This window comes from Gekko japonicus, unplaced genomic scaffold (genome assembly GCF_001447785.1).
Source record: "Gekko japonicus isolate JY-2015 unplaced genomic scaffold, Gekko_japonicus_V1.1 scaffold478, whole genome shotgun sequence".
Classification (NCBI taxonomy): Eukaryota; Metazoa; Chordata; class Lepidosauria; order Squamata; family Gekkonidae; genus Gekko; species Gekko japonicus.
Genome location: NW_015173689.1, coordinates 472,557 through 498,043, shown reverse-complemented (window position 1 = coordinate 498,043; position 25,487 = coordinate 472,557). Strand labels below are relative to the sequence as shown.

At 42.7% G+C, this 25,487-nt stretch overlaps 1 protein-coding gene across 1 annotated transcript in view; it reads right to left on the bottom strand.

Annotated features, from left to right (window-relative positions):
• Window positions 1–24,715: 24,715 nt before the first annotated feature.
• Window positions 24,716–25,487, bottom strand: part of MID1 (midline 1) — a 127,606-nt gene continuing 126,834 nt past the window's right edge. The window contains exon 9 of the mRNA XM_015423135.1: window positions 24,716–25,195. Within this exon, the coding sequence (XP_015278621.1) occupies window positions 24,847–25,195 (349 nt within the window). The 3' untranslated portion in view covers window positions 24,716–24,846. The remainder of the gene's footprint in view (window positions 25,196–25,487) is intronic.

The window sequence follows — 25,487 nt, the reverse complement described above, 5'->3', positions numbered from 1 at the left end:
TTTTTAAAGAAGGGTTCTAGGATTGGTTCTAGACGCAAGCTGAAAATGTGTTATGATGGCACACAGCTTGAGTCAGAAGGTCGATCTATGCTTGAAGATTGATAATGCATGCAAAAACATATAAATGTCTACCTAAAGTCTGCAGTGGTACAGACAATGGAATTCTGTACCATATGTCTAGTCTACACATGTAGAACAGCTGCAAATGTTTGAGGAAGTAACCTGATGATAGTACTCATTGCACAACCAACACATTCAATGTACACAGATATTTAGAACATAGCCTAGCATTGTCCACCTCTTTGAAACCTTAGTAGCACTGTCCAAACTACTTGTGTCTGAAGTCTTGGAAACAGATAATGTTGGATCGCCGCTAACAAAGATCCGGAGAGTGATTTCAGCAAAAGTGAACAGCTTTATTGAGGGTACGAACAAGCGCTTGAAAGAAGTCATAACCAGAACAAGTTAACATTGGGAGCTAGGCTCCTTTTAAACATTCGTCTCACACGTGGTCGGAGATGGATACATTACACATGTTGACCATCAGACTATTGTTCCCATAGCACAGCTGACAAAAAGAAAAAGAATCTGAGCAGAATAAAAGCCCGACTTTTAAGCAATTGCTGGGTGGAGTAATGGCTGGTGCTAGACTAGGTAATGGTAAGGAACACAATGGTTTCAATAGGAGTAGACTCTTCTCACCCAAACTTTTAGAAGGAGCTGAGAAGTTTGGAGTAACTTGAGCCTGTGTCACCCAGTGTCTAGCTATGTCTCCCCCTCTTCCAATCAGTCTTCCCACATATATTATTTACAAGCATAGCGTAGCGGTTAGAATGTTGGACTTGAATCTGGAAGACCAAGTTGAAACCCTCACTCCATCAAGGAAGTTCACTGGATGACCTCGAGCCAGTCACTCTCTCTCAGACCAGCCTATCTTACAGGATTGTTGTGAGGATACAAAATGAAAGAGAATGCTGTTGTAAGGTGCTTTGGATCCCCCCTGAGGAGAAACACAGGTATAAATATCTAAAGATATAAGTATCTAGATCCTTGAATAAGGAGTTGGCCTCTGTTCTCCATAAGTCTATCTGAACTAACTATTTTGTCCTTTCTGCTCCCTCTTTAGATGTCAGCTGTAACATCTGAAATGTTGAAGATGCAGACTGACAGAATACAAGATGAAAAACATAAGCATGGAGTCCATTTTGTGCTTCCCAGCATGTGTTCTCTTAAGGCAAAGAAAAGAACTGTTCCTGGCCAGATGAAGAGACAGGTAAAACACCAGGAAACTTTCCAGAAAAATGACTAGCATCACCAGCTGCTCTGTAAGACAGAATCTACTGCACTTCAGAACTAGTGAGGGAGTAAGACAAAAATGAAGTGGAAATTACGCTTCTCATGACGCAAGACCAAGAGTGAATGCACACATGCATTGTAGCGTGCAAGAAGGTTAAATGTAATTGTAAATCAACCATCAATCATTCAAGAACCAGGTACAAGAACACTGGAAAGCAGCTACTTTTTTTTGGTCTGGGTACATCAATACAATATAAAGGCTAAGTGACATGTGTGAAGTTGGTTTGAGATTATTTGATCTGTCTTAACCGAAATTTACACTTTCCTGGGAATTTTTGGTTTTTTTTTCTCCTTAGCCCATGACAATTCTAAAACAAAGCTTTCTTCCAGCATCAGATGGTTCTTTCAAGATAATAAACAACATAGGTACCTTTTATAGCAAGATGCTGACATCTGTACCTCTTTTCCTGAATTCTGAATGGCAGCTGTGCCTCACAGAAGTATTGATCATCAACAAGCAAACTGTCTGTTGAAGAATGGTATACATTTGAATTGGCTTTTTAAATGGAAAGAAAATAATGATTCGAGTTCTATTAGTTTATGCTTAAATACTTTGACATGTCTAAAACTGGGGCTTCTTTCTGCTTACAATGTGGGAGTCTCACATAGGTTAATTAAGTTCATATGTTCTTGAGCTGCCCCCAGACTGTATCATTTTGGAATGAGGTGTATGATCATTTTCAGTCAGTTCTATCGCCCAAGCTGTCTTTCAATTTAATCATCTAGTTCTAGGAAATATACTAACTGCCTGAATTTCTTCAGTAGAAAGTAGACTCTTGAGAGCTTCTTTCAGAGAAAAAAAACAATATTTAACAATACTGGATGGCTGCATGGGTACCAGATATAAATCAGAGCTTTGTAGAGTTATTAAATTTAACAGGCAAATGGGGAAAAGATTTCAATAAAAGCAATCAAACATGCTGTATATGACAATATTAAATATTTATGCAGAATAAGAAAACACAATGTTTGAATTACTCTCTTTTTTCATTTTATTTCCTATTTCCTGTTGCCAAAAGAGGGAGACTATTAGGGAAGGATGTATTGTGCAGACATTTTTGTTTACTTCATTTATACTATAATCTGATGTCTAGCTACTTTGTCTTCTGACACCTTGACAGTAAAACCCGCTTTGATTTCTGAAAGCGAATGGATTTTAAAAAATGGTTCCATGTACTGTAAGGACAAAACACTGTCCTCCTATAATTAGTGAAGCTTTAATCCAAGCTTTTCAAAACCTGTTTTAATGTGGGTTTTGTTGTTGTGGTTGCATTTTATCCTTTAGGTGTGTAATTTAAAAAATAAATAAATCTTTGCCTTTAGAAGCCAAAGTGGGTTTGAAGAGCCCCTGTGAAAGGGACCTAAGTCTGCATTGTCTTCTGGCTTCCATTTTAAGAAGGTTACAAACTGCAGACACACTCTGGGCTGTTCCAACATGCTCTTAACAACTTTTACAAAATCTCTCCAGCCCTTTTTTGTTTCTTGCACCTGTCATCCAGCCTGAAAAAGTGTTCTGTGACATTCTGAAGTTTGCACTCACTTTTTGGTGACATTTTGGTTGTTCCTAATAAAAAAAGGTGTTGCATTACTTTTTTGCTTTGTTTTGTTTTAATTTATACCATAGTGGTTTACATTTGGCAAATCAGTAAATTGATTTTTAACAGTCCAAATACTATGAACCCCATAATGAACATAATCCAGCCTGTACTAAGCATTTTTAATTCTCATTGGTAATAATATGAGAAAGGTAAACATGTGTTTAAGTTTTCAATTGAGTTCTTCGTGACTGCAAAGTGCTCCATTTGGGATGGATCGTGGCCTTGGCGCTCTGATAATGAATTGCTTTTCCTATAACCAGTCCAAGGGAAAACAATCCTGAAGTCTTTCCCCAGGGATATCATGTAATACAACTTGGGGTTTTGTTACCACATTTTACAACAGTGGTAATGCAAGAATTTACTGCTGACCTTATAGGCTTTGGCAAAAGTGTGTGACTTTATGAAGCCATTAAACACCTTGAAATTTTCCCACATTGAAGATCAAGCTTACTTTGTTTCCAAATGTTTTCTAGTACTCCCATTTAGTACTTTTAAACCTGTAGTGTAATAAAAATATATGGTTTGACCAGAAATTCTGTAACCTTGGAAGATCTAGCATCTGGACAATGTTTTGAGTGCAATCAAATACCTTGGAGACGTCACTGTCAAAATGACACATCTCTCTGTTGCTACAGCTTGTTAGTGAGGAACACCTGGTGTACACACAGCAAGGTTATTAAATTTCCCTTTCACAAAGAATGGTTTCAAGGACTAGTAAGGTACTGTTTTCTTTATAGCTGAGATTAAACTTTAAAATGTGACAAGAATGAAGCAGAATATTACTTTGTTTGTGAATTACCTGACACTTAGAGCAGGGGGATCATTTATGCAAATCCTCTCTCTCTCCCTCTCTCTCTCAGTTGTAAAGGGGAAAAAATGCTTTATACATTACAGTTGGATACCCTGTGTCACTAAAATAGCACCTGTGAATGCTCATACAGCTAAGTTGGGGTGATTAAACAACTAGAGAAGAGATTGCTTGGGAGCCATATAAAAGCCACTCTTTGAAAGAAGAATCTGTGCAATTAAAAAAAAGTTTTATGCAAGATTATAATGCAAGATTTTTATTATTATAAAACAATAAAATAAATAGAACTGGTTAAATGAACTGATCACAACATTTTAAATTACTTTGAAATTTCCTTAAATCTTCCAGCATTGTATGCTAACAATTTGGGATCAGTTCAGATGTTAGATTTGCCTTTAAAAATGATGGGTCAGATCCACTGTAAAATTTCCACTTGCACTATAGCTCCTGTTGAAGCAAATATGCACAGAAAAGCCATCAGTAACTGTTTGTGCGGAGTCAAATTTATTGTATCCCTATTTGTGTTTCCACTTGCTCAAGACCTTGTGCAACAAATTCCTGGGCATTATCTTATACTAGGAGGGAAGCCTGTTGTAGGGAGAAGACAATGAGCACTAGAAAGACAGGTGGCCCCTGTCCCACACTTTCTCCCCCCCCCCGCAGACCCCGGGGTCGGTGGGCAGAGACTGGCTTCCTGGGCAGCTGCAGCCAGGGGCTCTGGGCCAACTCGACGGCCGTGCACCCCAACACCATGTCAGTCCCCTTCCATGCGCAGGCTGTCCACTGGCGTGCCTCAGCGGGCTAGTACAGCCACGGTGGCAGCAGGCCCGGGCTCATCCCGATGAACCTGCAGCTGGTGAAGGGGCTGGGTCGTCCGTCATATTGGATCAAAGCCCTTCCGCCCGCTTTTCCCCTCCCCAGACCCCGGGACTGTGCTGCATGCAGCGGACACTGGGCTGGCTTAATGGGTCTTCAGCCAGGCGGTGCACCAGCCCCCGCCCACTCGCAGCCTGGTTGCTGATGTGGCTTGGGCCTCGGCGGCCACGACGGCTGCGCTGGCAGCGGCAGGAGCGGGCTTGGGCCAACAACCTCGCAGGCGGTGAATGGGCCGGGGCTGGGTAAGTTAGAAACAACACCAAAATCAGATTGATTATATCATTTGCAGTCAAAGATGGAGAAGCTTATACAGTCAGTAAAATCAAGACCTGGAGCTGTCTGTGGCTCAGATCATCAGCTACTTATTGCAAAATTCAGACTTAAACCGAAGAAAGTTGGGAAAACCACTAGGCCATTCAGGTTTGACCTAGATCACATCCCTGATGAATATACAGTAGAGGTGAAGAACAGGTTTAAAGGACTAGATATGATAGACTGGGTGCCTGAAGAACTATGGACGGAGGTTCATGACATTGTACAGGAGGCAGCAATCATCACCATCCCAAAGAAAAAGAAATGCAAGAAAGCAAAGTAGCTGTCTGATGAGGCTTTACAAATAGCTGAGGAAAGAAGGAAAGTGAAAGGCAAATGTGAAAAGCAAAGATTTACCCAACTGAATGAAGATTTCCAGAGAACAGCAAGGAGAGATAAGGAGGCCTTCCTGAATGAACAATGCAAAGTAGGAGAGGATTAGAGATCTCTTCAAGAAAACTGGAGAAATCAAGGGAACATTCCGTGCGAAGCTGGCCATGATAAAGGACAAAAACGGTAGGGACCTGACAAAAGCAGAAGAAATTAGGAAGAGATGGCAAGAATACACAGAAGAACTAGACAAGAAGGACCTCAATGTCCTTGACAACCACGATGGTGTGATCACTGACCTTCAGCCAGACATCCTGGAGTGCAAAGTCAAATGGGCCTTAAAAAGCATTACTAATAACAAAGCTAGCAGAGGTGATGGTATCCCAGCTGAGCTATTCAAAGTCTTAAAAGAGCCTTTGATTGTGTGGATCACAACAAACTATGGCAGGTCCTTAAAGAGATGGGAGTACCAGACCACCTCACATGCGTCCTGAGAAACCTGTATAAGGGTCAAGAAGTGACAGTTAGAACCGGATATGGAACAACTGATTGGTTTAGCATAGGAAAAGGAGTACGACAAGGATGTATATTGTCACTCTGCTTTTTTAATTTATATGCAGAGTACATCATACGAAATGCCAGTCTGGATGAATCACAAGCTGGAATTAAGATTGCTGGGGGAAACATCAACAACCTCAGATATGGAGACGATACCACTGTAATGGCGGAAAGTGAAGAGGACCTAAAGAGCCTCTTGCTTAGGATGAAAGAGGAGAGTGCAAAGGTTGGCTTGAAACTCAACATCAAAAAAACTAAGATCATGGCATCCGGCCCCATCACTCCTTGGCAAATAGAAGAGGAAGTCATGGAAGCAGTGACAGCATTCACGTTCCTGGGATCCAAGACGGTGAATGCAGCCATGAAATTAAAAGGCGCCTGCTCCTTGGGAGGAAATCGATAGCAAACATAGATAGCATAATAAACAGTAGAGACATCACCCTGCCAACAAAAGTCCGCATGGTCAAAGCAATGGTATTCCCAGTAGTAATGTATGGCTGTGAGAGCTGTACTATATGGAAGGCCGAGCGCCAAAGAATGGATGCTTTTGAATTATGGTGCTGGAGTAGAGTCTTGAGAGTTCCTGGACTGCAAGGAGATCGAATCAGTCAATCCTAAAAGAAATCAACCCTGACTGTTTCCTGGAAGGCCAGATACTGAAGCTGAAGCTCAAATACTTTGGCCACCAAATGAGAAGGGAGCACTCACTGGAGAAGACCCTGATGCTGGGAAAGATTGAAAGTCAAAGAAGACAGGGATGGCAAAGGATGAGATGGTTAGACAGTGTCTTAGATGCAATGAACATGAAATTAAGCAAACTTCAGAGGACGGCGGAAGACAGGAGGGCCTGTCGTGATGTGGTCCACGAGGTCACGAAGAGTTGGACTCGACTATGCGACTGAACAACAACAACATACTTGTTTTATGGCTTTATGCCTTTTTGTTGTACATCACCCAGAGCCCTGCACAAGAAGGGATAGAGCGACTAACAAACAAATAAATATTTACCTCATATATACCCCTCCTTTTTCCACACTAGGGACCTAAAACAGCTTAGATCGTTCTCGTCTCTTTCATTTTATCCTCATAATAACACTGTCAGGCAAGTTAGGGTGATACTGTGTAATTGGCCCAAGGTTACACAGTGAGCTTCCATGGTAGAATGGTAATTTGAACCTGGGTCTCCCAGATCCTAGACTGAAACCCTTACTACAGCAGCATATTGGCTTTTTTTGTGGTGGCTGCTGCTAAACAGTAGGAAGCAGCCAGTCCTGGGTGAGTCATGCAAGGTGTCTGGTATCAAGTCATCCAGTGTTTACTGCGGGGCCTGGCCCTAATGAGTTATCCCTCAAAGGCCAAAACAGCCCTAGAAAGGACTCTGCCCCACACCCCTGGTTTTTACTGACAGAAACCAATCCTTGAAGGCTCATAATACTGCTGTGGTTGCCTAGCAACAGCCACTGAGGGCATTTGGGCACAGTTTACTAGTACTGGGAGGGGGGGTCTAATTCCAGTGTATTTGTTTTAATATTTCAGATTTTTCTGCAAAGCTGGGGCTTTTTTCAGGTTTGTAGAAACCTCTGCCTCATCTGTTCATAAGTCCTATCTCCAGATGTAAGTACCCATAAATTTGGCCACATTGAGAACTAGATGTACTGACAAGTGGGAGATGTACAAGGACTTGCAGGGGCATCTCATTTCCACCTCTCCCACTATTCTTTCCCTTCCCAAAAAATCTCCATAGTTCCTTTGACTGATTCTTTCTCTTCTTCCCACCCAGTAGCCAACCTATCTTATCCCCTCCTTTCCTCCTGTAGCAGCCCGTACCTAGGAAAACCATGGCCTAGTTGTGTGATGCCAGCTGCTGGCCTGGGCCCAGTTGTGCGGTGGTGAACTTGCACGAACTTGGGAAGGGCACATCACTTTCCCTTGAATACACTCCCCACACTATTTTCTTTTTCTCCTGGCAATCTTGCCTACTTCCTTCTCTTCTTCTTCTCATCCTTCTCTCTTGCAGAAGCCTGGCTACAATGAGGAGCAGCTGTGTGAGAGAGCTGGAATTTCATTTCAGCTGTGCTTGCACAGAAGAACTTCCTGTAGGACACCCAACCATGGTTTGGGAAATTCCTGGAGATTTGAGGAATTCAAATCCGGGGGAGGCTTTGGGGAAGCAAGGGACTTCAGTGCAGGCCCATATCCATGGCAGGGCATTTGGGGGCAGAGCCCCATCATGGATGAGCCCTGCCCAACCCCAGGAGGATGTCAACCCCCAGCCCCCCCATGCCACGCTCCTTACCCCTGTCGCTCTGCGGCCTCGCTGGCTCTTCCAGGGAAGCTGCCCTGCCACTTCTGGTCAGTTTCACTCCTATTGATCAGCTGTTAGGCTTAACCATGGGGGGACTGGAGAAGCTCTTTCCTTCCCCAGACTCCTGCAGCAAGGGGGAAGCTCAGGAAGGAAACGGAAGCCACCTTGCCACTTCTGCTCAGTTTCACTCCCCTCCGATCAGCTGTGAAACCCCCACTGGAAATTTTCTGGCTATTGTCACGGTAGAGCCAGGGTGGCAGGGGGAGTCACAATACAAGTCCAAAGGTCAGCCGGGAGAGCAGTCAGCAGAGCATTAAACAAGTCCCAAAACACCAGACAAAGCCATAGTCAAACGTTACCAGAGGTCAGAATACAGGGAGCAAAGTCAAGGACATGGTCAGGTTCAAAGCTGGAAGTCAGGAGCCAGAGCAGTCCAAACACAAGCCGAGTCCAAAAGCCACAGAGTCAAACAGGAATCAAGGTGCAGAGCTTCTGGTTCTAACTTGCCAGCACAAATTGCTCATGGCCAGAGGCCCTACTAAATAGTGTTGTGGCCCATTAACTCATTAGCACCTTTGTGCAAGTTCCCGGCAGCTGTGAAAACTCAGGGCTCAAGGATCTCCGCCCTCTTGAACGTGCTTCTTTTCATCGGCTAGCCAGCTCCTGACATCTCTGATCCCTAAGCCTACTTGCTGGTGGGGGAGATGCAGGTGGTGAGCTGCTTATGGCCTGCTCAATCCCAGGTGCAAATCATCCTGTAGTTGACTCAGATTGCTGTGTATCCTCCTCAGTACTTACATCAGGTGCAGATCCTGATGCTTCTTCAGCTCTTAAAGGCACTGAATCCTCCCCTCTTAGGCTGTCAGGAGCTGGCTCTGGGGCTGAGTCAAGGGCAGGCATGACAGCTATGAGGCTGCTTCAGTGAGTATGTCCACCCTCAGAAGGGGAACTGACCTCTTTAGCCATGAGATCAGTTATAATTCAGGGAGAATTCCAGGCCTCATCCTTATGTTGTCAACCCTAACTGCCTGCTGGACTGTTCTGTTACAGTGCAATCCTCAGCAAAGTCACTCCCTTCTAAGACCATTAACTTCAACTGATTTAGAAGGAAGAAGAAGAGTAGGTTTTTATACCTCGCTTTTCTCTACATTAAAGGATCCTCAAAGCAGCTTACAATCACATTCCATTCTTCTCCCCACAACAGGTACCTTGTGAGGTAGGTGGGGCTGAGAGAGTCCTGAGAGAACTGTGACTGGCCCAAGGTCACCCAGCAGGCTTCATGTAGAGAAGTGGGGAACCAAACCTGGTTCTTTAGATTAGAGTCCACAGCTCCTAACCATTGAACCATGTTGGCTCTCTGTTAAGGCTGTTACTCTATTCAGGGTGTAACTCTGTTCAGGATTGAACTGCTAGTTTGCAGCGCCTGTCAGAAAAAAGGTAGACTTCATCAGGAAGGCATTCAGATATTTCTTTTTCTAATTTATTAAATTTTGTTTTGCATTCCAAACTAAAATTGTGATATGAGAGATATCATCTGAACATTGGTTTTAAAATTCACAATGTAGCACAGTCAGTTCTCAAAGGGAGAATGATTAAGTGATAATCCAAATGACCAGTGATCTCAGTCTAAATACAAAATGCTCATGGGTTTTACACAGCAAAGGTCCCAGTGAAATTAATACAGTTTTGTAAGCAATGAAGCAGAAAGGATTTAAAAAATCTATTAGGAAAAGTCATTTTAAACACAAAACAAATTAAACATGCTGTTAAATCATACTGTAAACCCAAACCACCTGAGAAAGGGAAATGCATTAAATTAAATTAATTCTGAAATTGGTTTACTTTAAACAAAATGAATGACAAGAATGGTGCTGATAAGGAAGTGAAAAATTCATTAGTGATGGGGCTGCTTTAAAAAGAGCCTTTCTGTCCAGTGACATTTTAAATCTAGCAGAATAATGATATGGTAAACAATGGTAGTGTTTGCCTGAAGCCCTTCATGGTACCTCTTTGACGGCATGCTTGATCCCTAAATGGGTCAGCATGGCGACTAAGCAGATATGGCAGTGTCAAGCCATGCCACTCCCATGCCAGTATAACCGCAGTGCTGGCATAGCTTTGGGTAGCATCAGGAGCATGTCGTAGGTGGAACAGGACTTAGCTGGCATAAGTTTATGAACCTTTTGGCCCACCAGTTAAGATCTTTACAAGCTGTCCTCTCACTTGCAGAAGTAAAGGAGGTATCAACCAGAGACAGGAAGTTTTCACGGACAGCTCTTCTAGAATGCTTTCTCTCTTGAGGCTCCGCTGCTACCAATCTTGCTGTCCTTTAGGTGCCAAGAAAAACATTACCCAACCTTTTAACTGAGAGGGTTCAGCCTTTTTATAAACTGTTTTTATGGGCAACTTCTAACCTGATGACTGTCTTATGAACAACATTTTAGACTTGTTTTTATACTGTGGTTATATGAGTTTAAAGAGAGGGAAGGTGGCATGGTACTGCCCAATCCTGTTAATTCTCAGGAGCTAAGCAGGGTCAGGCCTGGTTAGTACTTGGAAGGTAGACCACCAAGGAAGACTCTGCAGAGGAAGGCAATGGCCAACCACCTCTGCTTCTTACTTGCCATAAAAGCCCCTTGCTGGGGTCACCACAAGTTGACTGTGGCCTGATGGCACTTTACACATACTGATGTGAGCTTATTGTACTGTTTTATTTTGCTGTGGAGAGGTGGCATAGAAATAGGCCGCTAATTTCTCACCACATTAGAGGATCCCCCTCCTGGCTTTTCAGAGCCAGAGAATGAGGGCGCAGGAATCCATGGGACTGGAATGTTTATTGTAACATTCTTATTAAGATACTTATATTCTGCCTTTCTCAAACTTATTTTATTTAAATGCTTGGCTATTTTATTTTAGTGTATTATGTCTGTAAGTTTTGATTGTGAGCTGCCTTGAGCAATTTGTTGTTGTTCAGTCGCACAGTCGAGTCCGACTCTTCGCGACCCCATGGACCAGCTCCCGCCAGGCCCTCCTGTCTTCCGCTGTCCTCTGAAGTTGGCTCAATTTCATGTTCGTTGCGTCGATGACACTGTCCAACCATCTCATCCTTTGCCGTCCCCGTCTTCTTTGACCTTCAATCTTTCCCAGCATCAGGGTCTTCTCCAGTGAGTGCTCCCTTCTCATTTGGTGGCCAAAGTATTTGAGCTTCAGTTTCATTATCTGGCCTTCCAGGGAACAGTCAGGGTTAATTTCTTTTAGGATTGACTGATTTGATCTTCTTGCAGTCCAAGGGACTCTCAAGAGTCTTAGCATAGTTCATCCTAGCTTTCCTCCTTCCTAGCGATGCTCGAAGACAGAAGGTCTTTCCAAACAAATGGGCCTTACACAATGGCTTGACTGTGGTCTGTGGGTGACCCAAGAGTTAAGTTGCTGGCAACCCAGCCCAAAACACATTTGCTTACAAGTAAAAGGCCACATAATTGGTATGTGTGATTGGGAAATACTCTGCGACAGTTGCTTACTGGCTCGTCCTACTCAAGGGTGTGCTTCTGGAAGCTATGAAGCTCACAGTTACGGTTTGTGCTTCTGGAGTGTTTGGACAGACCACAGTGCCTCAGGGACACTCTTAGTCTAAGCTGATAAAAAATGGCAGCCCTGACACATGCCATACTTTTCAAACCAATGATGAGATTCTTTCACTGTGGTGAACACATCTACCCAAATCTATATTTATGATTTAGATAAGGCTTCAACTAGCAGCCACAGGAATTGTGTCACTGCCATGGTATGATAAGGGAAAGGCAGAGATTAAGTTGCCCACATTTTTGCTACGTAATTATTTGCTTCAGTCTAACATTCATAACTCTACGAGATCTCTCACACATTTAGTGTCAGGATGACATGATGGCATCTAGGTGCCCAGCCACTATCCCAAGTCTAGTCTGGTGATGTGACACTCTCCAGGCCCACCCAACCCTTGAAGGAATTTCTCTCTTGCTCTTTCTTCAGTATATTGCTACTAAATGGTCATTTTAGGAACTACCTGCCAAAAGGATCAGTATTTCCAACTTCCTTTCCTGGGTTTCCCTTCAAAGGTTCTCTCTAGTTCCCATTATCACTTGCTTCTCAAGGTTTTATTACCATGGGGACAGCTTGCCATACTTGTGCACTCCTGGGGAAACAGTGATTAAGTAACTGACTTCCTCCCTTCCCCTGGAACCCATTTTAAATAGCATGTTCAAACTATGGAGGTCTATGTGGTATGGAGAACAACTACCAGCATTTAAGACAGTAAAACCTAAATAAACAAATAAAAGTATAAATGCCACACACCTCCTTTCTGCACAGCCATGGATTGAGCCAAGGATACAAGAGAGAGGTGCAAACACACTGGCTCCGTATCTCTCACTCTATACATGCCCAAGCTGATGTTGTTCTAAGGCAGGTTCTTAAACTTAGAAGTTACAGTTTGCTTCTGATTACCTTGGAATCTTTGTTGAGGCAGCCAGTCCTTTGTCTGCTCCATGTGGGCATGGTGGTCATCAAGATGAGGCTCAGGTGTGAGAGCTGCCTCCTTCAGACAGAATCAGCCAAATAGAGCCGCAAAACAATGGCACCCTTTCCCTCCTTGCAAAGGATTTTTTCTCTTCTGTTTTCCTACATCCTTGTGGGTCAAAGAACCCTTTCCTGAAATTTCCAGGAAGATAGAATCCTGTTGCACCCCACAAGTCTCTGTGTCAACTTCTAGGTATCAGATTCCAGTTAAGTTTTGAACTGACTACTTCACTGTCCTCAGCCAGGATGGCCATTAGCATTTCTAAACCTTTGACAGTTGGTACTTGAGCAGTGCTTGGGAGGAATTGACTTCCCTCCTCCTGCTGGTCTTCTCCTAAGTGGGAAAAACTTTTAAAACCGTGTGTGTGTGTGTGTGTGTTGCAAAACCTAAACCACCAAATGAAAGGCATTTGTTCACAGTTCTGTTTTGAGGTTAAAACCAAATTTAGTTTACATGGTCTTAAAATGGGTTATCAATAATTTTTGGGGTAACAGATGTATTTTTTTTCTTTTCAGTTGTTTGATGGATGGAACTTAAAAAGATATAACTGATGTCTTAGGCACTTGGATCAACAACTTCCCTTCATTCAAGACTTTGTCAGCATCCAGTGTATACAGGCTAAATCTGGATTCCAAGGCTCTCCTAGAGATGTTCCTTTCTAGGCTATTGTATTTATACTTGTGTTCCAAACTTTGACTGGTTCACTGTAACCTCTATAACCTAATCAAAGTTCAGGAGCTTTTTTGGCCAACGAAGCCATCACTGGTTGCATTCCATAGAGATCTGCCTCCACAACTATAGAACTTTCTTTCTGGGAGAGTTGCCAAAACCCAAGCTTGGATATCTTCCAAAATACTTTTTTTGTTTGTGTTACAGTTAGGTAGCTGAGATTAAGCATGTGGAAATTACTTTAATTTACTCTCAGGTGGGTAGTTGTATTAACCTGTAGTAGTAGAACAAAAATAGAGTCCAGTAGCACCTTAAAGACCAACACAATTTTCCAGAGTGTAAGATTTTCTAAGTATCTTAATATCTGACAAAGTGAACTTTGACTCATGAAAGCTTACCCCCTGGGAAATATTGTTGGCCTTTAACGTGCTACTGGGCTCAAATTTTGTTCCATTAATTTACTCTATTGTTTCTGTTGTATTTTATCTGTTTGCATGACATATTGTTAACTACTCCTGCTCTTCAAGATATTGTGGAAAGTACATTTGCAGGCACCCAGTCACACACCGTAGCACTTTTCACTTTTAAAGGTGCAAAAAACTCTCATGGACTCAAAACGACTGAACCATAAAAGGATATGCAAGGTGGCAGTGGAGAAGACTTGAGCCAATGATTCTGAGGACTAACCAGGGCTTGCCATCTTTGTTTATGCATGAGTTTGCCTTTTTTCATGTGTATAGTAGTATGGGAAGGAGGTGAAAATAGTTCAAGAGTTAGGGGAACTTCCCCTTCTTATGTTATCTCATTGTACATCCATCCCAGATTCTTTTCTTTCAAATCAATTTGAAATCCAAATTGTCAGGTTGGAGTAAGGGAGTAGGCTAGGGAATATAAAGGTTACATTCATGTTAAAGTAAGCTGTCTTTATATGTGAGTGGAACATATATACTTATGATGATACTTGTGTATGTATGAATGAAATACACTTCTCAGTCTGGGCCAGGATGATTCTGGAGAACCTCAAGCATAAGGAATAGACCTCTCACTTTTGTTCCCTCCATCCAGAAGGATCCTCTCAGCCATCCAGTCTCAAGTCATGTGAGGATAAATATTAATTGAAGCACATATTGTGTGCTGGAGTTCTTTGTTAATGGAATAAGGTTTTTTTTAAATGTACCTTGATTAACTGCAGTGCCAGGCTGCAGTGCCAGATGGTGGGCTGTGTCTGAATCTCTCTGAGCCTCTCTTTGGGTGCGTTCAGACAGCGTGCTGAGAGCAGTTTAAACTGGTCTGGTTCTGACGCGATTATTTTTGATCTGGATAATCGCGATCACACTTTCCTCCCTTATCCCACCTCACCGTGCAGTCACGTCGCTCCCTGGCGTCTACACTACCGACCCGCTGGAGCATGTGTCAGTGAGTTTTTAATTTTTTTCCCTCACTTTGCGCATGTGCATAGGCACTCATCCATAGAATGGGGGGAAACTACCATGGTGCATGGGAAGGAGGTGAAAATCCAACCCCTCCAACAAAAGACTTCCCTTTAAACGTTTGACCCAAAAATGGCCTCCGTGAGATCCCGAACTCATCCAAACACTAAAACAAGTGACCGTTTAAACCTCACTTTTCTAAACACGGTAGTGGAGCTCCACCTATGCACACACCGCTGACGCATTTTAAAAAATGCTGGGCGAAAAGTGGAAGCCTCAGGCAGCTTTCGAGCGGGGAAGGGATTTAAACCAGAAGTGGCTTGACACCGGAGGAGCAATCACACAGGGGGGAAATGCAGCTTTAAATGGGAGAGTTGAGAAAACACCACTTTGGGACCTGGTAACAAAATACTCTGGTTTAAAGGGGGGGGGTTGAGTCGGAAACCAATGGCTGGGCATGGGAGGCAGATGTTGACTGTGTGATCGTGCATATAAAACCCGTTGCTGAACTGTCACGACACCAGATCAAACGCCGCGTCTGAACGCACCCTTTGTTTTCTCAGTGAGGTATGGCAGGATAGGGTGTATGGCCAACCCTGATCTCTCTCTGGCTGTTCTCAGTATTTGTACCATAAACGGCCTGAAATAGTATTAGTAGGTCCCAAGTGAATGATAGAGATGAGAAGCAGAGAAGAAGAGATTGGATTTATACCCCGCCCCTCACTACCCGAAGGGGTCTCAGAGCAGTTTACAATCCCTTTTCCTTTCCTACCCCGCAACAAACACCCTGTGAGGTAGGTGGGGCTGAGAGAGCTCTCTTGAGAATTGCCTTTTAGAGAACAGCTCTGAAAGAACTTATGACTGACCCAAGATCACACCAGCAGGTGCATGTGGAGAAGTGGGGAACCAAACCCGGTTCTCTCCATTCTCTTAGCCACTACACCAAACTGGGTCTCTACACCAAATTGGTCAGAAAGCTCATACTCGGTGGAGGGAGGGGGAAGAATGAGGCATGAATATGGAGACTTAGTTCATAATGAACACATGAAACTGCCTTCTATTGAGTAACACCCTTGGTCTATCAAGGTCAGTGTTCTCTGCTCTGATTGGCAGTAGTTTTCCAGGGTCTCAGGACTTGATGGTAACAATCTGGCTGTCTTTAGCTTTTTGGAATCCAGGCATTTTATTCTGTGTGCTGCTATGGCAGCTAGCTAGAAATGGGATACTCTGACAAGGTTTCTGCTGCACTTTAGTGCAACCACTACAGAATGCCACTTTTTTTGCAGTGTTGTTGATGCCACAGGGATCAGGTGACTTGATCGGCCAATAGAGTTTCAAATGGTGCAATATTTTTTATTCCCAACAGCAGTAACTCATTGCTCAGGCACAGAAATTCTGTATGTCATTCCATACCCTGTGCCTCCCACTTTCTCTCAGGTTACCAATAGGCTTGACAGAATCTTACTTACTTCATCAGACGTTTTGGCATGTTACCCAGTCACGGTCACTCACACGATGTAGCTAAATTTTTGTAGTGTTCTTGAAGTCCAGAAAAGCATTGCAAAAGGCTGGCTGATCTTCCAAGACCAAGCTCTGCTCTTCTGAATCGATGCGTCTTTGGGGTTTCCCTGTAAAATAGTGCCACATAGAGCTGAGTCAGGTACCCCTTTGTGTGTGGATGGAGATTCTAAGAGCTTGCTAGCACTTTTCGAGGCACAAACACCCACTGCCTTCCTTTAGAATACAGTAGCTGGAAGAGTGCCAGATCTGCATGAGGTTATGGGGATTTTCCACAGAGACGGACCACTCTGTTTCTAGGATTTGGCAGAAGCTGTTCTTATGGAGTGCTTTAAGCAGGACCTATTATGTCTCATTCATTCACACTCAGCCCACCCTGTTGCTAAACTCTAGCAGATCTTGCCAAGACAAGTGAAAAAGGCCTGCTGTAAAGATGACCTACTCAGCCTGGGACTTTCTATATAGGATGTGGGGACCCGTCTGCAGACCAATTATGAAATTGGGCACTGAGCCAGAACTGTGGGGCTGTTTCTCTGCTGTTGGTTAAAACCGCCATGAGATATTTAATGGACACAAGCAGTCACGACCTTAGGATCCCATTCAATTTTTTTAAAAAGCGATTTGGTTTGGTGATTATAGAATTAATTGAACCAACATAAAAGGTAAGAATCCATAGATTTCCAAATCTCTGCATTAAATGAACTCTGTTACTTTAGCCGACAAACATCTTATTTCCTTCATTTAAATAAAAATGAACGTTTAAAAAAAAGACTCTTACTTTTTTACAATGTTTTAAAACATCCACGCAGCTATTAATAATCTGACAACAATTCAGGCCTTGTAGCAGCTTCATCTGCATCCATGACTGGCAGCAGAACAAAGGCTAGTCCTGCAATATTTATCCATTGAGCAGCAGAGATAACAAACAACAGTTGCTAAATCTGTTTCCAGATTTGTACAGAGACCCCTTGTGCTACAATGGGTTTTCTTTTAGCATTCAAAACAAGGGGGGGGGGAGAAATTCCACCATAAAGAAATATAGAGTTCCCTTGGACAAATTCCTTTCTGAAATAGAAAACTAGGTGATAGAAATGTAACCACTATTGGCATGGATTCAAAATTGTGTGAGAGCCTCACAGTAGTGCTGCCATTTTCCTGCCCCAGCTAGTGTTTCCTGCTGCTGCTCCTTTGGCCTGTGAGAGAAAAATAGTGTTAAAAAATGCTGCTGATGGTGTGACATCACTTCCGGGGCAGCGTTAATTTCTGTCTAGAGCACCAATTGACCTTGAAGCAGAAACAGTCCCCACAAAACTGACTGATCACAAAAACCTCCTAAATATCAAAGTTGTCAGATTAGACATCATGGATTCCTTGGTACATTTGAGCCTAGCATCTGCCCCCCCCAAAGGAATTAGCCGCTTCTCATGAGACACTACTAATGTTAGTATTTTTCAAGTTGCAGGGCAGATTTCACGCTGTGCTGAAGTTTTGACCTCTTTGGAATGTAAAGATGGGTAGTCTGGACCTCTTCCCCACTTGTACCAGTGGTAAATCAAGACTAATTGCTTTGAAACTGGTAGATGTAACACTGGGGTGAGCGAAATGGCACTCAGGCCCTGAGGGGAACAAACCTTCTTTCCCCATTGGTTCAATGCAGTTTAGGATTTCAAACATATCCCCCAAATCTTGATTTAAGAAAGCAGGTCAGGCTTGGGAGGAAAGCACTGATGGACTTGCGTGTAGAGAAAGAGCAGGTGAGGGACGTCAAGACATTGGGAAGAGACAAGTTTCTACCTGTCACATAATTGTGAACTGGATTTCACAGCTTTTCAGGCATTTGTTCCTTCTCATAAACCTCTCTTTCTCTTGCACACACAGAGACGTTATTACGAAAGCCACTGTAATTCACATGACAGGAACCAGAAAGCTGAGAGGCATTCCTTTTACCTCCTTGCTTTGAGAGACCCCCCCCCCCCAAAAAAAACCCCACCACCCTTGAACAGCCTACACTTACCCACTTAGTTGTTGCTTTATTCAAGAGTGGATTGTGTTCATATAGGGTATTCATTGGGGCTTGGATGTATAGTTTCAGCCACAGCACGTTGGTGGAAAGTGCTGTCAAATCACAGCCAATTTATGGCGACCCCATAGGGTTTTCAAAGCAAGAGATGAACGGAGGAGCTTTGCCATTGCCTACTTTTGTGTAGCAATCCTGGACTTCCTTGGTGGTCTCCCTTCGAAATATGAACCGGGGCTGACCCTGCTTAGCTTCTGAGATCTGACGAGACCAGGCTAGTCTGGGCCATCAAGGACAAAGCAGCTAGAGCATATCAGGTCAGAAAAGCATGATAGAATTGTGCACAGAAACACAACCAGCATTGACGGAGGCTAGTTTGATGACAGGCCAGAGATATAGTGGCTCAGACTGCATCCCCCACACCTCAGAAAGAGAGTTGGTTTTTATGCTCTGCTCTTCTCTAGCTGGAGTCTCAAAACAGCTTATAATTGCCTTCCCCTCCTCTCCCCACAAAACACACCCTGTGAGGTAGATGGGTCTGAGAGAGTTCTGAGAGAATTGTGACTGACCCAAGGTCACCCAGCTGGCTTCATGTGGAGAAGTGGGGAATCAAATTCAGTTCTTTGGATTACAGTCCACCGCTCTTAACCACTACAGCACACTGGCTCTGTACACCATTAAGGAAGTGCTGTATCTACTTCATCAGCCAGTTCTTAAGACTGTGTCAGGCTGTAACAATGGGGAAGTTTTAAAACAAGTAGAAGGGGGAAAAGACACTCCTGGAAAACAGCAGAGTCCACCTCTCCTTCAAACTCTTTTTAAAGCTCTTTTGTTAAATACGATATTGTAGAGCTCCGTATTATTTTTAGGGAGGTATTTTTTATCGTTTTAGGAAGGGAAAACGAGCCAGTAAACCTGACACAGGCATAAAGCATCTTGTCCAATTTGCCAGGTTTATTTACATTCAGCATTCTCTTCTCTCAATTTTTGTTCTCCCGTTTGTAGAGTTGGTAAAGCACAATGGAACCAATTGCAAATGGACTTTAAAAAAAATCATGGGTTGAACCCAGCCCAAATTTTCCCACTCAGTCTCACCTCATTCCCATCCTTACTTTAGGCCCTGTCGCCCATTGCTTTTATCCACGCAGAAAGAACCCATGATCCCCTGCATGGCCTTTCTGGTGGTGAAAAAGACCTCCTTTTTTCACCTGTAGAGAAGCTGACTGTATCCAACCCTGTATCACAGGACTTTCCCTTTTTAAAAAAGAAATTCTTTCAGTCCTAGTATTAGCTAACAGCCATGCACACACAAAAATGGCCTTTGGGGTGCTTCTTGCTAGCTGGTTATAGGGCCACTCTGCACACAGGATTGCACACCCTGACTCAACTGCTGGGGTTGTTTGAAAAAAGCGGAAATAATTCAGACGGGAGGACTGGAAGGATTCCAGCGTCGTCTTCTTTTTTAAGGGCCCTGACTTATCTGCACACAGTCCTTTGGGCTGGAGCCTTTCCTTTTGTTGTTTTAGTCCAACCATGCAATTAAAAGCTTCTTTCCACCGCTATTAACTGTATATTAATGAGTTTTTCAGATATATACAAAAAGGCTGGTCAGAATCCAACTCTCTGGCTGGTCCATCTGTGTTGGAGCCACAGACAGCCTGTGTGTGCATACTCAACAGCTCACAAAGGGCTGGAAGGAACGAATGGTGTTTGTCTCATGAGAACTAAATATTCATGGCTGAAATATAAACCCCACCATATAGACAATTACCATAAATTGTGGGCCATTTCTTTTTCCATCTTCGGCAAGAAGTACTGTAAACTTTTGGCCATGTCTGCCGTTTAAAAGTAGAAATAAATAGATTTGCAAACCTTCCAAATAACGTTTCAGATCTGCAGATAGAGCACGGTGAAGTAATGGGCTGTTTTCACTTTGCTCTCCTATTGAGATTAGCTCCAGATTAATATTGTATTTCTCCATGCATATAGACGGGGCATGTCACAACAAACTTACATTAGGGAAACTGATGCATCCACTCCACTTCACGTAATGGCCGAGACTTGTCCGCCACTTGAAATATATCCTGTCTCCTTTTGCCACCACCTCCCACATCACTCATATTATCTGGATTACCTTTAAAGGCAGCATTGCTTAGAAGCCTTTTACATTTGCTAGTTAAGTGCTTTGGAATGTCTCTCCCACTGTTTTGGTGCACTCTTACAATGTTTTATGCTATGTTCCAAACTGCTGTTTGGATGGTTTTATGGCTGCTGAAGTGGTTTTACTGCTAGTTGGGCCAACTTTACTTGGGCTGGTGGGTTTTATTTTGTTTTACATTGTGAATGCATCAAGCAGTTTCTGAAAAGTTTCTGAAGAATATATATATATTTCCTCAAAAAACAAAAAATGTCACATGAAAATATATTTTTAACTGTGTTTTCCTAAACTGATTAACATGGACTTACTATCCCATTTCAACCTTTTTTTTGGAACAGGGTTTCTACCTATCACATTTTTAGTCTTCTACCTATGTTTTCCTATTTCCTTCACTATCCCTTTGGGGGAAGAACTTGTGAATTATTCAGAGTCTTCATCAGTTTTTTAAAATCTAAATTGACGTATTACATGCACTAATTGTTGTCTGACTCATCGCAACCCCATAGACCACATCATGACAGGCTCTCCTGTCTTCTGCCATCCTCTGCAGTTTGCTCAATTTCATGTTCGTTGCATCGGTAACACTGTTTTGCTGTCCCCTTCTTCTGTTACCTTCGATCTTTCCCAACATCAGGGTCTTCTCCAGTGAGTGTTCCCTTCTCATTTGGTGGCCAAAGTATTTGAGCTTCAGCTTCATTATCTGGCCTTTCAGGGAACAGTCAGGGTTGATCTCCTTTACTATTGACTGATTTGATCTCCTTGCAGTCCAGGGACTCTCAAGAGTTTGCTCCAGCACCATAATTCAAAGGCATCCATTCTTCGGTGCTTGGCCTTCCTTATGGTCCAACTCTCACAGCCGTACATTACTACTGGGAATACCATCGCTTTGACTATGCGGACTTTTGTTGGCAGTGTAATGTCTCTACTTTTTATTATACTGTCTAGGTTTGCCATAGCTTTTCTCCCAAGGAGCAGACGTCTTTTAATTTCATGGCTGCAGTCACCATCTTGGATCTCAGGAACATGAATTCTGTCACTGCTTCCATTACTTCCTCTTCTAGTTGCGAAGGGCTGATGGGGCCAGATGCCATGATCTTAGTTTTTTAATGTTGAGTTTCAAGCCAACTTTTGCGCTCTCCTCTTTCATCCTGAACAAGAGGCTCTTTAGGTCGCAAGATGGAATTAAGATTGCCGGGAAAAACATCAACAACCCCGGATATGCAGATGATACCACTCTAATGGCAGAAAGTGAAGAGGACCTAAAGAGCCTCTTGCTCAGGATGAAAGAGGAGAGCACAAAAGTTGGCTTGAAACTCAACATTAAAAAACTAAGATCATGGCATCCGGCCCCATCACTCCTTGGCAAATAGAAGGGGAAGTCCTGGAAGCAGTGACAGAATTCACATTCCTGAGATCCAAGATGGTGACTGCAGCCATGAAATTAAAAGACGTCTGCTCCTTGGGAGAAAAGCTATGGCAAACCTAGACAGTATAATAAAAAGTAGAGACATTACACTGCCAACAAAAGTCCGCATAGTCAAAGCGATGGTATTCCCAGTAGTAATGTACAGCTGCGAGAGTTGGACCGTAAGGAAGGCCAAGCACTGAAGAATAGATGCCTTTGAATTATAGTGCTGGAGCAGACTCTTGAGAGTCCCTTGGACTGCAAGGAGATCAAATCAGTCAATCGTAAAGGAGATCAACCCTGACTGTTCCCTGAAAGGCTAGATACTGAAGCTGAAGCTCAAATACTTTGGCCACCAAATGAGAAGGGAGCACTCACTGGAGAAGACCCTGATGCTGGGAAAGACTGAACATAAAAGAAGGGGACGGCAAAGGATGAGATGATTAGACAGTGTTATCGTTGCAATGAACATTAAATTAAGCAAACTCCGGAGGATGATGGAAGACAGGAGGGCCTGGCGTGATGTGGTCCATGGGATCGCGACAATTCAGACTCGAATGTGTGACTGAGCAACAACAACAACAGCATGGCTGCAATATCCATTTAACAATACAGGAAAGATCCAATCACAACCTTCCAGTGCCTAAATCATGACAAATTAGTAGTAATATTTAAAGCCTTACATGGACTGGGACCAACATATCTGAGGGACCGTCTTTTCCCGTACATGCCTTAGAGAGCGTTACACTCTATAGATCAACACTTCATGGTGGTCCCTGGCCTTTGCCTGGTGGAACATGCTCCTTATTGAAATCAGGGCCCTACGGGACTTCCTTCCATTCCGCAGGGCCTGCAAGACAGAGCTGTTCCACCAGGTCTTCAGATGTGGCAGCGGATGTCCATATATGGCCTCCCTGAGATTCTGTCACCCATCTGATAACAGCTATTACCAATGAGCCAAGGAACCTCTCGTAGCCAGTTAATCTCTGTTTGAACTGTGTCTTCCATCTTAATGTTTATTATTTGTTTTTAAATTTTTAACTATTTTATTGTATTTTACTGGAATGTTGTTACCCACCTAGAGCCCGCTTGCGGGAAGGGCGGGCTACAAATACAGTAAATAAATAAATTACTAAGACAGTACATATAAGTAAGTAACAGTGCAATCCTGAGCAAAGTTACACTCTTCCAGGGGCACTGAAGTCCCAAAGAAGACAGAGTTTGAGCACCATAGTATATCATGCTGTTTAATCTCTAATTTGAAAAAGTTGGTTTAAATCATATGGTGTATTGCAGGCACATCAATTCTAGAAGCCTGTGAATTGCATTACTGGAAAAATAATACACAACATACCTGTGATAAGAAGAACCCTACTGGATAAAACCAATGGGCTGTCTACTCTAGCATCCTATTTTGCACAATGACCAATCTGTTGCCCTGGAAGGCAAACAGGCTCCGAGATCAATGCCTTCCCCTGATGTTGTCTCCTAGCCCTGGCATTCAGAAGTTTACTGCCTCTGAATGTGGAAGTTTCCTCTCATTATCGAGGCTAATAGCCAGTGATGGAACTATCCTCCACAAATCTCTTTAATCCCCCCATTAAAGCCATCTAAAGCCATCTCTGATTACTGTGTCAATCATGGTGCATACCTGAAAACAAGAAAGTTGTTTTGGTTCTCTCTCTGTGTATGTGTCTTGCACACACATGTGCAAGGAAATAAGTGTCGTATTAAGACATGTTTACCTTTACACTAAAATGTGCAAGAAGGACAAATCATCATTAATTCTCCATTGTAATACTCTTGTTGAAAGGAAAGAGGGATCGTGTACAACTTGGATTCATTTCTGCATGGCTCACATTGGAGGCCATCCCGGCAAATTGTGCTCTTCAATACCCAATACAATGATACACTGAAGTGCAGCCTCTTTCCAGGCAACTGTTTACAAAACAGATGCCTTGACTATTTTTATTGATACACTATAACATAATATAACAAGATGCTCACATAATGTTCAAAAATCAGTTTGTATGTAGCCCATCTCTAACACTGCAAGTGTGGGTGCCGTGTACCTTTTAAATGATAAGAACCCACCTTTCCACCAGCAGGACCATCATTGATTTCATCTGAAGTACCATCAGTGGTACTACATGTAAAACTCAGTCAGAGCTATCTTGCCTGTTCTGTTGCAATACTGGTGATTTTCTGAGACAAAAATAAAATGTACATATTCTTACAAGTGATCCATCAGTAGATCAGTAAACTGCTATCAATAAAATTGACTAACTGACCCCTATGTGATTACCCACTGACATTTCAGAAAATATTTCCTGATGTGTGAAGTCAGAATTCTTCCCTACTTGTGAACAGCTGTAATTCACAATTCTTCTTAAGTTTGCTGTTGGGTCAGCTTTATTTGTTTAATTATTTCTTTATTTTGTGTGTGCACATTCCTGGATGCAAAGATTGAACACGTGTTTCATATAGAAAACAATAGGGAAGAAACTGGAGAATTAGTGTTGCATTCTCCTTTCAAAGAATCCCAGCTTGCTTTCTCTACTATAAAATCAAAACATGGCAAACAGCTAATAAAATCTTTGTGACAGAGCCCTTAAATGTGCAAAAACAAGTAATTCTTATGACGTGTCCAAATGCAAAGATCCAAATCAGGGTTTCTCTCTTTTTATATAAATAATTTATAAATTTTCCTGTAAGAGGCTAAATACAAAAGCATTTTGAGAAATTATTAAAGCCATATTTTGCCTTTAATACAAAACAAACAGTAAAGATTGAAGAGACGATCCCATTATCAGTCCTGGCTTGAAGCGTTAGGGACGTGTTTGTACGAAACATATTTCTTTTAATTTTTTCCCCTTTTCCAGTCAAGTTTGAGTGACGACTGTATGCAAAGTCCATTGGTCATTCAATCATCCATTTCTCTTGGGCAACAATCAGGGCATCTGCTCAATGGAATCTAAGTGGTCTGGGATAGGAAGGCCCGTAATAATTGTCAAACACTTATTCCAGACAGTGAATGTTGGACACACAGGCTGTGCAAATGAAATGTCAAAAGTGTAAAGGTGTAGAGAGTTCAAAGCATCATAAAAAGCCAAAGAACCATTGTCGTAGTCCAACAAAATGCCGACACGGCGAAGATGGGGTGCGGGCTCTATTGGAATTTCTTTGCTGTTGTGCCTCACCACCCACGCATTATTACAACGACAAAGAACCCAAGAGGCAGAATTCTTTCCAATCCACTCATGTTTCGGTGCTGACTTATAAGAAATACCAATGGCATACCTGCAAAACAAGAGAGTTCGGAGAAAATATGAACGCTGTGCCTTTTTCTACAGGTCAGTCTGTCTGCCCTGATGTAATATTTTGGGTTTTTTTGTTTATGTTAACAAAAAATGCCAGCAACATTTAATGTTCTTCCTTACACTCACATGCTCCCAAATATTCTTCACTGTTATAATGCTATATAATTCAGTCAGAACACCCAGCAATGAAAAATTCTGACATCGAGAAAATCGTTCAGGACTAACCCTTTAGCAGATAATAACTGCTAACAGAGTATCTTTCCATCCTGTGT